This window comes from Micropterus dolomieu, linkage group LG15, assembly GCF_021292245.1.
Source record: "Micropterus dolomieu isolate WLL.071019.BEF.003 ecotype Adirondacks linkage group LG15, ASM2129224v1, whole genome shotgun sequence".
NCBI classification, from domain to species: domain Eukaryota; kingdom Metazoa; phylum Chordata; class Actinopteri; order Centrarchiformes; family Centrarchidae; genus Micropterus; species Micropterus dolomieu.
In genome coordinates this window covers 13,532,406-13,550,674 of record NC_060164.1, presented here as the reverse complement: position 1 = coordinate 13,550,674, position 18,269 = coordinate 13,532,406, and the positions used below count along the sequence as shown (strand labels likewise).

General features: G+C 41.0%; 1 protein-coding gene across 5 annotated transcripts in view; it reads right to left on the bottom strand.

Annotated features, from left to right (window-relative positions):
* LOC123984365 (Kv channel-interacting protein 2) overlaps positions 1–18,269 on the bottom strand; it is a 144,840-nt gene that overhangs the window by 2,898 nt on the left and 123,673 nt on the right. Inside the window, exons 1-6 of one of the 5 annotated variants that reach the window (XM_046071215.1) lie at positions 3,832–3,990; positions 3,557–3,655; positions 2,541–2,665; positions 2,268–2,337; positions 1,810–1,880; positions 1,483–1,590 (exon numbers count right to left, since the gene is read on the bottom strand). In XM_046071215.1, the coding sequence (XP_045927171.1) occupies positions 1,483–1,590; positions 1,810–1,880; positions 2,268–2,337; positions 2,541–2,665; positions 3,557–3,655; positions 3,832–3,964 (606 nt within the window). In that variant the 5' untranslated portion in view covers positions 3,965–3,990. Of the gene's footprint in view, positions 1–1,482; positions 1,591–1,809; positions 1,881–2,267; positions 2,338–2,540; positions 2,666–3,556; positions 3,656–3,831; positions 3,991–4,246; positions 4,375–18,269 lie in introns of those variants that run through there. The other 4 variants (XM_046071216.1, XM_046071218.1, XM_046071217.1 and 1 more) reach the window with 4 other exon arrangements.

Here is an 18,269-nt window from a genome sequence, read left to right as displayed (position 1 = left end):
CTGGACTTTGACTTGGCCATTCTAACACCTGGATATGATTATTTGTGAACCATTCCAGTGTAGATTTTGCTTTATGTTTTGGATCATTGTCTTGTTGGAAGACAAATCTCCGTCCCAGTCTCAGGTCTTTTGCAGACTCCATCAGGTTTTCTTCCAGAATGGTCCTGTATTTGGCTCCATCCATCTTCCCATCAATTTTAACCATCTTCCCTGTCCCTGCTGAAGAAAAGCAGGCCCAAACCGTGATGCTGCCACCACCATGTTTGACAGTGGGGATGGTGTGTTCAGGGTGATGAGCTGTGTTGCCTTTACGCCAAACATAACGTTTTGCATTGTTGCCAAAAAGTTCGATTTTGGTTTCATCTGACCAGAGCACCTTCTTCCACATGTTTGGTGTGTCTCCCAGGTGGCTTGTGGCAAACTTTAAACGAGACTTTTTATGGATATCTTTAAGAAATGGCTTTCTTCTTGCCACTCTTCCATAAAGGCCAGATTTGTGCAGTATACGACTGATTGTTGTCCTATGGAGGAGTCTCCCACCTCAGCTGTAGATCTCTGCAGTTCATCCAGAGTGATCATGGGCCTCTTGGCTGCATCTCTGATCAGTCTTCTCCTTGTATGAGCTGAAAGTTTAGAGGGACGGCCGGGTCTTCGTAGATTTGCAGTGGTCTGATACTCCTTCCATTTCAATATTATCGCTTGCACAGTGCTCCTTGGGATGTTTAAAGCTTGGGAAATCTTTTTGTATCTAAATCCGGCTTTAAACTTCTCCACAACAGTATCTCAGACCTGCCTGGTGTGTTCCTTGTTCTTCATGATGCTCTCTGCGCTTTAAACGGACCTCTGAGACTATCACAGAGCAAGTGCATTTATACGGAGACTTGATTTCACACAGGTGGATTCTATTTATCATCATTAGTCATTTAGGTCAACATTGGATCATTCAGAGATCCTCCCTGAACTTCTGGAGAGAGTTTGCTGCACTGAAAGTAAAGGGGCTGAATAATTTTGCACGCCCAATTTTTCAGTTTCTTATTTGTAAATGTTTGAAATATCCAATAAATTTCATTCCACTTCATAATTGTGTCTCACTTGTTGTTGATTCTTCACAAAAATTTTATATCTTTATGTTTGAAGCCTGAAATGTGGCAAAAGGTTGAAAAGTTCAAGGGGGCCGAATACTTTCGCAAGGCACTGTATATGAGGCCATAAATATATACTGTATGTTTGACATAGTTGCCATAGTAAAGTTGATGAAGCCGGTGATCAATAACCTTCAGCCAATTCCCGCACTCGATTTCCACCTAAATTGAAATTTATACATAATAGTAGGTTGCCAAAACCCTTAACATCCCTATACATACCGAGGACATGGCGCTAAAGTCCTCACTGGTAGCTACGGCCCTGCTTAGAAGCCATTAAAGCAGGTAATTCAGAGCAACCAAAGAACAGTGTGACCAGTGTGACATGCGTGTGTGTTACCTCTTTGGTGATGCAACCGTCCTTGTTCAGGTCATAGAGGTTGAACGCCCAGTTTAACCGGTCATTAATGGTCCCTCTCAGGATAATAGACAGGCCAAATACAAAGTCCTGGGATAGAAGGGGAACAGTTAACTGTATTGTTTTGGCATTACTTGAATCTTGACACAGTAAATTAAGTCAAATCTTTATCACAGCACTTAACTCTGTGGGCAGGTATGTAGAGGGAATACACATCTTTGTGGATACAGCTGTGGTGGCAAGTTTCACTTGGAGCACATATTTTTCTTTTATCTCTTAAAAGGAAGCCGATATAAGAATAGAGCTCACCTCAAAACTAACTGAGCCGTTCTTGTTAGTGTCGAAGGCTTCAAACAGGAAATGTGCATACATACTTGAATCTGCAAAGGTAGAGACTTACAGTAACCCGTGTGCCCCCGAAACATGAGGCAAAGTCTTTGAACAGCTAGGATTAGCAGTGGGCTAAATATAGCCTAGATATAAGAATAATTTCAAATACAACTGGAGGCGAGTGGTTAACATTTCATCAACCTAAATATCATGAAATGAAAAATGGCCTCACCCTTTTGCAGTGCAAGAACTATAGTTCAGCAGAGCAAATTTATAATGAGTTAATTAGTTCATTTCATTGTGATGATGAAAAGCATGTGTACCTCTACAGAATCAGATGAATGATGTTATTTATACTAGAAAAAAACAGTGTAAATTAAAGTATTATGGACACAGTTGGAGCTTTTCAGCTTTAGTGGTAGAAGTTGGCAACTCACCTCCCTGCGGGAAGAACTGGGAGTAAATGGTCTTAAAGTTCTCCTCATTCACCACACCACTTGGACACTCCTGGGATACAAATGTGAGAAAACTCATTAGTTCCCACCTTGCACAGAATATATAAAGCACTACTATGTAACGTCAGCTCTCACCAGACTGATACTGCTCTAACTCCCATATTGATGTAACTAGAACCAGATTGTTTTAGGTTTATTTGTTGATTTGCCATCTCTCTCCCCTGCCTCATCGCTCTCTTCTTCAGCCAGACCTACATTTTTGAAGCCCCTGTAGAGCACTTGCAGCTCCTTCTTGGTGAACTTAGTCTGCTCCTGCAGCTTGTCCATGCTTTCAGGGCGATGGCACACAGTGGATAACTCAAAGTCATCTTCCACGCTGTCTGTGTGAGGAAGAGACCAATGTCAGTTAGCATCATCACTACCCTGACCTGGCCAACAAATTATAATGAAACTGACACTGAGCTCATCATGCAAGTATTATATAAGTATTATACTTTATTCATAGAGCAAAATACTATCCTTTATTTACAACAATGTTCATCATTATTTTATCACTGCATCAAAACATGAATGCAATTTTTATCCATAATTGTGAGGTTACTATATCAAGCAATTTCCACACATCTTTGTTCCATCATAAGTTACAGCACTTCATATCACAAAGCAAAACATGGTCAGTAATACATCTGTAAAACGACTGAATTTCCTGTCTGAAAGCTCAAGTACACTGAAGAAAGTGGGGAGAACCCTAAATGCCAAGGAAGTGAGAGAAGACATTTAACGCTAATAAAAATGAAGAAGAGACATTTTAAAAGGTGTGGAAATGTGGTCACTAACAGATATTCCTCATCCCGTTCTCGTTCCATCTGTTTCTCCAAAAAATACCTGACAACTCATAGCAAATGTCATATATTATACGTTCTCAGACCTCTAGATCCTACTCGTATTGACCTCACTTTAATCTTTATCAGCCTGGTATCTCTGTGATAGGACACACACACGCACTCACAGTCCATTGCCCACGAGAACAGAACACACTTCGAATCACAAAATGGGAAAACAGGTCTGACCCATTAGCAGCAACAACACCAGTGTTTCAGCGTGTGTGGGGTTGTGTGTTCCTATGTGACTGTATGTGGATTAATGTGTTGCGGTGGCTATGAGTACAGGACTGTATCCATACAAGAGTCTGTATGAACCTTTTTAGTCCCCTAAAGAAGCTGGACACATGCAATGAAGTTCAGATGTAAAGAGAGTAAAGGAGCACTTGCTTTGACTGATTGAGGGGGTAACCGAGGGATTGCAGCATGGCAGCAGCTTGAGGAATCGCTGCTTTATGGTTTTTTTGCTTTGGCTGTTGGAAGGATTACCTGCAATCACCAACCATAGCAAATAGGTTAGACACACACACTCAAGTCTGCAAATGTAATTCTGTTTCCGCACATGCACACATGCCTGTAAAACCGAAAACACACTCCATGCAACGGACAGATGCAACATCAGAGTGATTCATGCCGTCAAGTCAAATTGGTAATTTCCCGCTGACCTGGCTTAGCGATGGGAGACCACGAGTACCACTTCAAACAGTAGATATTGCCACACAACAGCAACACAGCATGACCCCTAGAAACACACGGCGTGTCCCCAGTCAGACTGGCTCTCATATCACCACGCCACATTCAGCAAACTGTATTCAATGCCAGCGGAGAATTTCAATTCAAAACACATCAAGTCAAACATCAACAGTTTTCACTCACAATCAATTTAAACAAGGACTTCACTTCATAGTGGAATATAACTTGCCACACAAATGTACTGCAACAACTATAGCCCGTCACGTCGACCACCATAATGCCACTTCATCTCAAAGCAAGCAAACCTCATGATGTTGGCTGTGTTTCACAGCCAAAGATAATGAAAATCAGATAGAGGAAGTAAAACACATGAACCCACGTACTTACGCTTGCCTCTTAGTTTCCATGGTAACAGTTCCCTCACCCCTTTTAGCAGAACCCCAGCGGTCTGAGGAATGAAGGCCATGATGTGAAGAAAACCAACAGAACCACAGTACCTCCACTGTTTATCTAGCTTCTAACACCCTGTTGTCTCTCTGCTCCATGGAGCCTCAGCGACTCTGGCCCTCCTGACCTGTGTCTCTGGCATCATCCATTAATACATCCAGCAGTCTCTGCCCCGGGGTCTCTGTGTGTGTAAGTACATTATCTTTTTCCATGTGGACCCAACAACTGACCACAATACAGAAATGTTTATCAAATATTTTGACCAATAGTCAAATGTATAAGAATAAATCAGGGTACTTCTGAAGAAAGATGGAGGAGACTAAATATAGAGAGTATTGCCTTTGCTTGTATGCACATCTACAAAAGATATTCCTGTCATTGTTCACCATTTCTGATCTTTACCTTTATAAAACAAACACAAAAAAGTAAATATTTAAGTTTGTCTGGCAAAGTAATCACAATGCATTTCTAAGCAGTGGTGGATGTCATAATTTAATGTTGTCACTGATTGAAGATAATGGTTGAATAAATTGAAGATAATTGTCACTAAATGGACTAATCTACTAAATGGACCTTGAGATTGTCAATTGCTGTTTCCAATGTCAAGAAAGAAACTTTTAAGCCAACATGGGCGGGAAGTCCTTTGGGCACTCAGAAAACATTTTCATGACAACTGGGTAACTCCACATGCTGAGAAAGATCATGTAACGATCGAAAGACCCAGAACAACAACTAAATGGACCTTGGGGTGAGATCGTTTGTCAATTTTTACTTCTTTATGTACTATTGTTAGTTTAATTGACTGCATGACAATGCATCATATTTTATGAGTTCATCATATGTTTTGTTTGTAAATAGTCAATATAACTACAGCTGTCACATAAATGTAGTGGATTAGAATGAAATATATATTTCAATTTGCAAGATACAGTATGGAAGGACAAATATAAAGTAGGAAACAAAAATGGAAACACTAGCAAGGTCTAAACACCTCAATACAGTAAAACACCAGTGCTTAAGGTATATATAATGGTTATGTTTAAAGTTACAGATAGTCTCTTATCAATATCAATATCAATTTTATTTATATGGCACACTTAAAACAACCAAGGTTGGCCAAGGTGCTTCACAGGTTAAATACAATAACAATAACAGGTTAAATAACAACAAGACACTACTCACACAGTAAAAGTACAGCAATAAAACATTATAATATACAGTATACGATATATAGTGATATTAAAATTGCCAGGAATAATAACAGACTTAACTCGAAGGAAATGCCAGAGAAAAGAGATGTGTTTTTACAATGATTTAAAACGTTCGAGAGTTGGGGCGGTTCTCATTTGGACTGGCAGGTTGTTCCACAGGTTTGGAGCAGCTACACTAAAGGCTTGATCTCCTCTGGTTTTAAGTCTGCTTCTGGGTACATCCAGGAGAAGGAGATTGGCGGATCTCAGCACTCTAGCTGCAGTATGAACGTGAAGAAGCTCTATTAAGTACAATGGAGCCAATCCATTAAGGCATTTAAAAGTTAAAAGTAAGATTTTAAAATCAATCCTGTAATGAACAGGAAGCCAGTGGATGGAGCGCAACATAGGTGATGATGTGGTCCCTCTTCTTCTTTCCTGTCAGGAGGCAGGCAGCAGTATTTTGGACTAACTGCAGGCGCTGAAGCGATGACTTGTCTAAGCCCACATATAAGCAGTAGCAATAGTCAAGGCGGGAAGTTATGAAGGCATTTATCACCCTCTCCAAATCTTTAGGAGGGAGATAGGTCTTTACCTTGGCTATAGTTCTCAACTGGAAAAAGCAGGATCTAACAGTGGCGGATATCTGTTTATCAAATGTAAACGCACTATCCAATACAACACCAAGACTCCTCACAGTTGAGCGGCTGTTTGAAGTTAAAGGGCCAAGAGAATCTACATCAAGCAGTTCAGGGTGTCCAAACACTATGATCTCTGTCTTGTCTCCGTTTAGGTTGAGGAAATTTAGATTCATCCACGCTGCAGTGAGCCCTTTGCTTTTACATTCAGGGGCAAATAAATTTGAATATCGTCTGCAAAACAGTGGAAAGAGACCTCATACCTCTCAAAAATGGAGGCCAGGGGCAGCATATACAAAGAAAATAAGATGGGGCCTCAGACAGAACCTTAAGGGACACCGCAGGTAAATGGGGCTGTCTCAGAGGAATAATCACCGAGGTGGACAGAGAAGCTCCTATCGGTTAGATAGGATTGAAACCACGTAAGTGCAGTACCTTTGATTACCACATTATTTTCCAACCGTGACAAGAGGATTGAGTGGTCAACAGTGTCAAAGGCAGCAGTGAGGTCTAAGAGCACCAGGACGGCAGAGAATCCTGAGTCAACAGTTAAAATCAAATCATTAAAAACTCTTAAAAGTGCCGTTTCAGTGCTGTGACGGGGTTTGAAGCCGGACTGGAACTTTTCATAAACATTATTATTAATTAAAAATGTTTGCAGCTGGGTAAAAACTACTTTCTCCAGGACTTTAGATAAGAAAGACAGTTTAGAGATGGGCCTGAAGTTACAGAGAACAGAGGGGTCGAGTTTTTCCTTTTTTAGCAGGGGCTGTACGACAGCATGTTTAAAAGCGGACGGAACATGACCAGAGACAAGACAGGTATTTATCAGTGAAAAAATACATAGTCCAACGGTATCAAAGACTCTGCTCTTGTATAGCATTAAAGATTGTAGTTTTTATGAGGTATGTATTAGTAACTGTTGTGAAATACATTTTCAAAGTAGCCTTCTCAACCCTTGTTGTTATTGTGTTGTACAACTTGTCGCTGGGTGTGAGCAGACTAAATTTAATTTCAACTGATTGTTCTGAAGGCCTGGACAGAGATAGGTAAGAAACAAAAACAAAAACAAAAAAAACATCATGATTTCTACTTCCTCTGCTCTGCATGGGACACTAAGCTTGAAATACTTGTAAGAACCATGAAAGCTGGATTTTCTGGAAACTGTCACTGCTCAGATATGAGACACCCTTTCCTCTCTCCCCGTCTCACAGCCCTCTCTTCTTTGCTGGTGATGAAATTCTTGCTTGTTGTGATGTCTTTGAGTAAATGTGCACCAGCTGTCTTGGCCAAGTCTGTCTTGGAATAGAGATGTTTGATTTCAGAGGGATTAACCTGATTTTAATATGCCCACGCACACAAGCACTTCTCTTTAAGGTCCCCTATATTTGATAAAACATCTATCTATCTATCTATTTATCATAGAAACTAAGTTGCTATTGTTTTAATTGAAGTTGTATCTGATATTAACAGAATGCTGTGTCCTTTGTTGAAAACAAGTAGGTTACTGCGCTCACTATGCTATTGAAGTAACGTGATCAATTTGTTCTCCAGCCTTTGAAGTTAAAATTGTTTTTTTGAGTGGCACTGACAATGAGAGCATTTTGGCCTGAGTAGGCAAAAAAGTAAATACTATTTCTCATCAGACGGTGGTGGGTTGAGAGCGTTGGGGAGAGGGGTACTTTCTGTATTCTTCAGCATTATGACACCCTTACCCAGCATGCCCTGTGGTGACTGTGCAATTACAGTTCAATAGCTTCTCCTAGGGTACACTGACAGACCATCACAACTTCTCAGGAAATAAGAAAAGCAGCTCTATTTTTAGCTTGATGGCAACACATTTTTGGCAATATCCAGTAACTTTTAAAGGAGCTTCGTGTTTCATAAACCATAAGCAAGAGATCTGAGAATTTTCTTGAGGCACAGAGAAACCATGTAATCACTAAACTGAAAGGAAGGCAAAAAACATATTACAGTTTAGAAACACAGTGATACAGCATACTGCTGATGGAGATACAGATTAGTAGTGCAGATCCAATAGTGAACCTTTCAGCTACGTATTACCTCCAGGTCCTCATGGCACTTAGTGAATAGAGAAGTTGAACTGCATTTTAAATCACATATATTAGCATAAAATCAGAACTTATATGTGTCCTCCTGGTTCAAGTTGGTTCTTCATGTGCCTGTAGGCCCCATCTACGCTACTCAGTTTAGAAACAGAGAATTAAAACAAATACAATTTCCGTCCACACCAGCATTTAAGCTAAAGTTGATCTTTGTCTACATTGAAACGACTGAAAACGCACATCTAGTGGCCATTCACGTACACTGGGCATGCGCCTGCCGGTGTAAACATGAAGCAGATGGTCTATTCCGTAGATACAGAAGATTTGGCAAAAGAATAAAGTAATGCAGATGAAGAATCAGACCAGATTTTTTTTGCATTGACCAATAAGGAGCTGAGACTGTTACTGAATGTAACACGGGAGTGTGGCGGCGAAAAACAGACTTGGAGTCGTCGCAAAGGAAACGGCAACATGCACAGTACAAGTGTGGGCAGATAAGTGTTATTTGCACAGTACAAAATATTTAAATGTCAGCAGCATCCTGTTTATATTTTGCATGACTTGTGAGACCCAATCAGAGAGCCAAACGTGAGCGTCTGTGGCATCATTTCAAAAGTCCTCTGTTTTTTTCTGTCTTCACTAAAACGCCCCCTGGAGTTTCAAAACGAAAAACGGGGTCAGCAGCATTATCAAAATTCTCCGTCTCAGGTCGGGAGGTGAAAATGTAGCAAAAGGTCTCCGTTTTGAAAGGAAAAGGCAGTAGTGTGGACGGGGACTGTAGTTTCAGATGAGGCCTGACCTAATAGAATGAATCTCCTCCCACTTCTCCTGCCTATCTCACTCTTAAAGAGGTCATATTATGCTCAATTTCAGGTTCATAAATATATTTAGGAGTTGTACCAAAATAGTTTTACATAGTTTCATTTTCAAAAAACACCATGTTTTTGTCTTACTGCACATCTCTTTTCACCCCTGTGTGTTGTATGCTCTGTTGTAGCTACCAAGTGAGGCATCTCACTTCTATAAGATCTTTGGTAGTTGCACATGCGGAGTTCCTAGGTAAGGGGGTACTTGCTAATCAGAAGCAGAGTAGGGCGGGTCCTGACAAGCAAGGTATAGTGATCCAAAACAAAGTCGCTTCGGTAACCACGTGGTTTCGGTTCAGCCATACATGATCCCGAAAACGAGGCAAAACAATTCAAACCAGCTTCACAACCTAGACTGGAGGAAGACGTTTCACAGTGGTAAGTTATTCATTTGTAACAAATTTATCTTTTATACGTAACATTTAACTGTGCACTGGTATCTTACGTTCTGTAGGGAGGGTGGGTGTGAGGGGAGGCAGCGGGTGGAAGTCTTGTCACTGTGTGTGCTGCAGCTCAGTATATTTCTCCACCAGTGTTTTGAAGGCATGCCACACTACCTGCTAGGTGAGCATTATGACGCGTGATACACAGTGACATAGAGAGGATGTGGAAGTTAAGGCTGGACTACAATCGAGCTGTATTCAGGCAGTTCAAAGCAGTGTTTTCTGTGGGAGCTTGTAAATCCCTTTGGAGTGGACTTTGGGCTTTTTCACTTTGCAAACATATTACATGCACAAAAAAGATATGACATTAAAGGAAAGGGAAAATGCCAAAAAGTATATTACCTCTTTAACTGCAATCCAAGTATTTAGTATTACACGACTCATTAGAGGCATAAAAGAAAAGATTGCTCAAAATCAGTGCAGCAGCAGGTATTCCTGACTTCTAGCCCCTAATATGGATCAATCTGCCCTGCAATGGACTGGCGACCTGTCCAGGGTGTACCCCGCCTTTTGCCCGAGGTCAGCTGGGATTGGCTCTAGCCCCCGCGACCCTGTACGCAGGGAGGCTAAAAACACCGGATCCTACATTTACCACAATGCATCTGCTTTTTGTTAGAGCCTTGCTGTCTGGTAAAAGCTCACATCTTCCAAACTCCTACTTTTCATTTCTGTTAAAAATATGTGGCCTCACTGTGTCCTGCCTTGTTTAGTCTGGTTGAACCAAACCCTGCAGCATTTACCCCCTTGGTGTGGCTCGTTTGGGTAGGTGTGGACACCAGACTCGAACTCTGGTGTGGACCAAATCTCTGGTCCACCTCAAAGGGGTTGGTCTCTGACTGCTGTCAAGTGAACTCTGAAGCAGTTCATTTCTGGTGTGAACACCATTCGAACAAATACTAGGATGAAGTGTACTATTGTATGTGTCTTTTAATTGGTTAAAAAGGTTTTCTCTTACTGTTTTGGTGACTTTGCTACCAAAATGTCAACTAGCATGGGACAACCTTGATCTCACAACAAAGTGAGCTGCCTCCTGAATACTGAAGAGAATGTTTCTCAGATACTTAAGAAGTTGCATAAGAACTAGGGATGGCACTGATCCCAAAGTGATATTGGATATCGGCCCGATACCGACACAAATAGCTGGATGGGTATCAGTGACAAGGGGGCCAATCTATTCAATTCAATTACGGGTGTACTACGCGATGCATCAGCAGTGTGCCGGTAGACGAACATATGGCTAGGAGAGCAAACATTTTACGTGTTGGCGTCGGCAATAGCTAAAAGGATGCAGAACAGATGTCGAGCTGGCCTTCTTTCTGTAGGACTAGTAAGTAATAACTTATTAGCTGGCTTGTTTTGTCTTGTGTTTTTGTGCTTGCTTGATGTTTGCGTATGTTTGCAGACTCGCGCAAAATCAGCCAGACAGAGATTTAGCTGCTAGCTAAAAATCTCAAGTTGATGTTAACAAACTTACTAGATAACACACTTGGACATCAGTAACATTACTGTAAGTAACAAGTACTCTTGTATCGTTGTTGTCTAGCTTTGTTGGCTAGCTTGCCACCCAAGTTTAAGCAACATTATGCTGCTGCTGGGGGAGAGCGGTGGGCATGTCGTGCCGGAGTGGACAACATGACAGGGCTCAGCAGCCTTTATGGACGTAACCTTAGCTAATGGCAGAGGCAAAGAGACAGAAAAGGATGTTGACGGAGAAAGCTAAGAATAATGAAAGAGAGTGACCAAGATATGAGCTTCATGAAATAAAAGGCTGCAAGACAGACACTGAGCTGGCATTCCTTCTGTTAGTAATATTGCTATGTCTTGTGTTGTTGCACTTGCTTGATGTTTGGCTGTGTTAGCAAAATTGAAGCTTGCTAGTTGTTATTCGTAAGTCAGGCTTAGTCATAAAAAATGCAACTGTATGACCAATAATCAAACGCCATTTCAACCACATAGCTTTTGTTTACAATTTCACAAACCAGATCAGCTGGAAAATTGAAACAATGTATCATCCTCACATTGGTTGATTCAGGAACTGGACCTTTAGGTGTGAACCAAGCGGGAAGCTTCCGGTCTACAATATGAAGCGAATGCGGAAGTCCCTGAAACCCGAATTCTATTGAAAATCCAGCCGGGGGCGACTCTTCTGGTTGCAAAAAGAAGTCCGGCTCCATTAGAAAAAATGGGAAAATGACCCTACTTCTCAGCTGAATAATTACCCCAGTAAACACTTTCCTGATGAGTTTATGGTCTTAGTCGCTAGTTTCAAGTCTTCTTCAATGCAAAATTATGTTCATTTAGTAAATTATGGTCCCATTTATTTTAAAATAGACCAAAAAGCAGAGTATGTTTCAGGGCAGGATTATCTATGATTGACAAGTTATTACCATAGCGACCTGTCAATCAGGCTAGAGCCGACTTGTACCCTCAGCGCTGTGTAAATTTAACCAGCGCCGTTGAAAAAGCTTATTAGGAGTTGGCTGTTCACTTTCTCTGGTGAGTACATTTAGTTTTAAGACTGTTGTTCGCTAAACAAAATTATCAGCCCAGTTAAAATGACAGTTAACGTGAGTTACAGTTGCACCTAGCTAAGCAAGCTAGCTAGCTCCACACGGCCGTTAGCTCCGCCGTATCGTCACTTTCGGGCACTTTCTGGTTGCAAAAACTTGACGTCCCTATCGGCCAAACTCAAGGCTTCAAAACGGCAGTCCACAAACCAACGGGTGATGTCACGATGACTACGTCCATTTCTTATACACAGTCTATGGTGTGAACCCGCCCTGAAACATGGCAGTTGCATTCCAGACAGGTATCTTTGTTGCATGTCATACCCCCCTTTTCTCCCTCTCCATTTCATGTCTGCATCCCTATTGTACCTAATCTTATAGAGGCAAAATGCCCAAAAAATATAAATACTCTGCAAGCCCAAGCTTGTGATGACATCACCAGGGTCATCTTTTCAGATTTTGGAAAGCTCCGTCCAGAGACATAGAAGAAGTACACTCTTCACGAGTAGCAAAATGATTTTGACGTATAAAATCAGTGGAATGCCCTTTTAAACAAAAACAAAAAAGATATTTTAAAAAGTCACATCCTCACCACAGTAAGAATGGCAAGAGATGTAAGAAGTATTTAATTATTCCTTCAAATGTATTTGTTTAGACATTTTTAATCTCCGTTCTGTCATAAATGGAGCAAAATAATCAGTTTTAACATTCATCCACTTATATGTGAGTATGTCAGTCTCAGACAAATATCTGCGCAAACACACAGACACACACACACACATACACACAGGACCATAAATAGGTGTGACAGCTATTTAATTAAGAAATCAGGGCAAACTACTTTGTTATGTTTAAACGTTATAAACACACTAATACATATGTAGACACTCCCCTTTCCATCTGAGTGTATTCCCCCTAATGTCCCCTCACCATATTCATCATTTTGACTTCTCACTTGGCGCCTCTCTCTCGCTCTCTTACCATTTCTCTTACCTGCCGTGGAAAGGTCGATAAGCCCCAGAAAGTGCATCAGTTTGAGCGAGCTGCAGACCACCAGAAGGATGCCCACAGTCTGCAGCCCCTCCACCTCCCACTTGTCTTGGAAGAACAGATGCATCCTTTCCCCCCTTCCTCTCTCTCTGTTTCTGTCAACAAAAATCTTTCTCTTGCCCCAAGGCAACCACGTCCCCCCCCCCTCAGCTCCAACCAGGAATGCAACGTCTTCGTCTCTTCAGTCTCTCCTCTCAGTCTCCCTCGATGTGCCGGTATTTGGCCATCCTAACTCCGAACGTCTCCCCGCCTGCTTTCTTCACTGAAGGTAGATTGTTATTCTCCTCGCTTCTTCATCGAGAACAATAAGTGCGTGGCAGCAGGACTGTCGACTTGCTGCTCCACCCCCGCCGCCTCTGAGGCTGTCAAAGGTTGTTTAAGTTCCAGGTGAAGTTCGGACAATTCACCATGTGTGTCCTGGCAGGTTGGCAGCAATTGTTTCCTGACTCTCTCTGCTTATCCAGCTACTGACTCTCAAACTCTCTACTCCCTGCCTGTCCTCCCTCTCCCTTTCTTTCTTGCCTTACCTCGTCACTCTTCTCCTGCTGTGTCCCTCCTCATGTTTAATTGGGTCAGTGATTGGACTGAATGAAGGGGGGAAAGAGGAGGGAGAGGAGAAATGGAAGGAGGGAAAAGGATGGAGGAGTACTACTTGTAGGTTAAGAGGGGAACAGAGAGGGAGGGACATAAGACAGATGAGAAAAATGAATTGGGAGATGAAATAGGAATACAGATGGGGAAAGGAGGGGCAAGATGGAATGGTTAACGGCAATAACAGCAACCAGGGGTGTAGCAAGGTCTGAATCCAAAAAAAAATGATAAAAGCTTAAAGAGGTAACAGGGGGAAAATGAAGGACTGAGAAAGACTAACAGAAGGGAGGAGGGAGGCTGTGACGACAGAGTGGCGAAGCATCTGACCCAGTGGCTACTGTGGACAAACTCACAGATGTGGCAATCTCCCCTGAGTGTAAAGTCAACACACATGCACACACAAACACACGGCCTGGAGGTGAAATCTGGCTATAACAAGTATTGCATATAATCCAGCACAGTGGGGAATATTTCAGTTGGCATGGGATATATTGATGTCACATCTGGCATCTAGCACACTGACATCCTACCACAGACTCAATCTCTAAAGAACTGGAACTGAAAAACTGGGGGAAAAAAAGGATTTTAAAGAAGGGAATTATGAGGATGCATTTGGTTTAACATTTTTCATCCCATATGCATTTAACAAACCTGATGGGGGCTATGTGTAAGAATGATTTAGACCTTTTAACATTTCAAGCAGAAAACCAAGATGGCATTACAGTACAGTACAGAATATAGCCTTTTGAACACACTGAAACATAATGTTGAGGTGGGATTTGATGAAGGCATGAAAGGTTAGAAAGTGATCGTTCTAAATAGCAAAGGGATACACTCTACCCCCATCCCAACCTTATTACTGTAAACTGACTGGGCATTGGCCAGATGATCGACTCTTTCTTTTCAGTTTCATTATAAAAAATCAACTTCCATTGTCAGTCATTTAGTCATTAGGTCACAGTGGGCTGCAGAGAACAACCCCTGACCTTGTATTGCCTTACACAGAAAGGATTCTAATGTGTTCCCTGCAGAAATACAGATGATTGTGAGATTTAATTTGGGATAAAGAGAGCACTGGTATTAGATCATTACTCAGCACCGATAGATGCAATCAGAGGTATCAGAATCTTGTTTGTAACTCCCCTCCAGAACTACACGTTAGTGTTTTATGATTTGACGTCCCTAAAAGCAGATATACATAATTCGGCTTAACCCTCCCCATTAGTCACAAATCACAATGGCAAAAATGAAAGCGTTGAAGCCAGTGGAACTGACATTGCGGGGTAGTTGGTCTGGCCGGTGTCTAAGCGGTGCGTGCGGAGATTAACTGACCTGTTGGTGAGCCGCGGGTTTGTTATGCTTTTGTCCTCCGCATGAAGAGCTGGCCCACTGCGTGTCATGTGGCTGTCCTGCCAAGATTGCTTTATCCGTCAAGAGAGCCCGGGGGCCAGGATGGCGTCTGGCCGCAGCGTGGCGACCGCTGTTATGAGGAGACCCCCATGTAACGTTAGGGGTAACTTTGTTGGGGAGACCCAGGTAGGGATCGGCACATGGGAACATCGGAACATGTTTTGTATTATCTTTTATACGTGTGTGCACAATAATATGAGTGCAACTGCTGTATATAGTTGTGTTTAGTTTGGGTTGCATGTAATGAGTCACTGTCTTGGTGGTTTTCTTTTCCTTGTTTTGTTCTGTTCTGATGGTCTGGCTTAGTGCTCATCCTGCATGTGTGATGAACTTGTCCCTAGTACAATGATTGTGAGCTCCCCTAGCACTGGGTTAACTGTGTCTGCTGGTCATTATATTTACTGCATGTCAGCTAGTGTGTGTTTTATGGGCTCACTGATATCTCAGCCAACCTGTCTCTTTGTGCTTCACCTTGTTTTAATACCTATTTTTGATTAATAAAGGTTTAAATTTTAATATAACTGCTTTCCAGTCATACTTGCCTTCAGGGTTCTAGGGACCTGTTGTTTGTGGCTCCAAGGGGGGCATCCAAGGGTGGCCTACACTATCTTCCAATTTCTTAGCTGTCCATCAATTGTATTTTACCTCCATTTATTGTATTTCACCTATTTAACCAAGACTGATAGAACTAGAGACTGATGTAATGAATTTCTTGGGACCACTGGGTAGTAGGATTAGGGTAGTTTAGCTCTTAGGGTTTTCTGTATGTAGGTTAGAAATTATACTGTAGGCTGCATGTGCTTCATTTATTTGTATTATTTATTAAGATGATGTGTTAGTACTTCAAATATTTGCTTAGTGTTTGGGCCCCTATGTACAAGCTTCAGATAGCTTTGAAAAGGTGTCCCTTTTCACAAATCTGCATTATTTCTAATGATTGTACTTGCATTTTAATATTTTGTGAAAAAACTAAACTGGACTGAACTAAACTGAACCTGGCATTTACATTTACCCATTTGGCAGACGCTTTTATCCAAAGCGACTTACATTTGAGGAACAACATACAAGCATCAACAGAGCATCAAATACAGATCTACAACTGACAATACAGTTACAAGACTAAAACTAACACTGAAACTAATAAAAACTAAACTAACCATTTTCAAAAAATTAAACTAAACTAAACTAGCAAACCCACGTTAAAAACGAATTAAAACTAAACTGAAATTGAAAACTCAAAAAACTTCAAAATTAAAATAACTATAATAATCTTGGCTCATGGTCATGGTTAAAAAACAACGTTTCGAGTCACAGTGCAAACCTCCTCTGCGGACTTTGTGGCTCTACGAAAACATCATACAACTTCCTCCTTTTCACCCAACAAACAGGAGTGTGAGATGGTGGAATATTTAGTGCCTAGCACTTTAAAAGAATAATTTTGTCTTTCAGGTTGTAAATTTTATAAATTATATAAATGCATGTGTCTGTCTAGTTTATGGAGAGCTTGTTTTGTCTGTAGTGTGATTAATGATTCTCAGAGGCAAAATGAGGCCTAGAGCTACCGTATCGCTGCTGAGCCTCGGGGAGCACACATCTTAGAGCAGCCTTGTGAAACTTAACAACCTACACTTAATCAAAGGCAGATGCATGCTCTTTGGAAAACAAAATGGCAAAAAGGAATGATTTTGTAGCCCCAGACTGAGTTAATGTAAGTAACAAACTGGGCCCGTGGACCCTCAAAGTGCGCAGGGATCAATCACTGTCATTTAATGTGTGAGAGACTCAACTGTGGCAGTCGGCTGCTCTAAATACAATAAGGGAGACTTACTGATGGCACTGAAGGATCAGACAAAAGGTTCTTGTCATATAAATTGAGATGAAAGATAACATTTTTGAGAATAATGGTCAATAAATTAATACTTTAAATGAACTACTTTCAAGCTCGTCATCTATAGAGATTTCTAATCTACCTAGAGCCTGCATTTATAGGCATGACTAATTAAACAGGGAACATAAATTTCTAAATACAGTGACATATTCAGGCCAGTATATTCTCAAACACAGTCTGAGAGTAAACTCAAGGATGAAAGTGTGAGAGATTAAGGCTGGTCGTGCTTATCTGTCATTATCGCTTACATAAAACATTAGGATATCTGTCATATACTGAGACAGAAATGTAAGATCAATATATTGCAAAAAAACAAAAAAAACCCACCCCTTTAACTTTAAGTCTAATTTATGACGGCTCTGTGATTCCAGGAATATTGTAAGGCACTGACCTTTGAACTTGTTACTGTTGTTGTGGTTGGTTCTAATAACAGTAATATAAATTTTAGCTTACTTCACTGTTGCACTGACCTTCAATGTCTTGACGTCTCAGTTACTGTAGGCTAAATTTGGTTGAGAAGTGAGGTTTTTTTTTAGATGTCCAGATTACACATAACCTTTGTTTCAACAGCATCTCAATGAGTAATAAGTCAGCATTTATTTAGGAGTTGCTTCATACTGAAATATGGTGATGCTTTTGAACCAACAGTAACGTCTAAAAACACTAGTCTACAGCCATAGTGGCTCTGTGAGTCTGTGATCTCTATGAACAGAGATCTGTATATGTTGATATTTGTCAATTTGATAGATACTTTTGCAAGTTTGTCATAAACTGTTGAAATATAAAACTGTGACAGCTACAGTTAATTACAAAGTCCACTAACCCAAAATGTTGCATATGGGGCGTGATAACTTTTTCTCTCAATGACTGACGCCTGAAGCTAACGTTACTGAAGCTATAACGTCAAAGATTTTTACATGTGTAGATGATGTGATGAAAGGACCAGGAGTCATTGGATTAAACACATCAAGTGAGATTTGTGCGTGGAACATAGCTAAGTTAGCCTGTAGCAACAAAGCGATAAACATTAGCTAGCATTAAAGCGCTAACGTGTCGGTGACGTATTTTGTGCGAAAATGAGAGATTTAGTTCATTGAGCAGTTTCACACAAAACAAATTGCTACTGTTTTACGACAAACTGCGACTTTCTTGACTTACAAATGTATCTTTTAAATTGACAAACTTCATATGTGTAATTGTTCAAATGGGATAAAAATGCAGGTAAACAGTCTGTGTGGAGAGCAAAAGGTACAGAATGCATTGGTCGAAATGCAATCTTAGAACCTATGGCCTATCGTCTGACAATGATTTAGC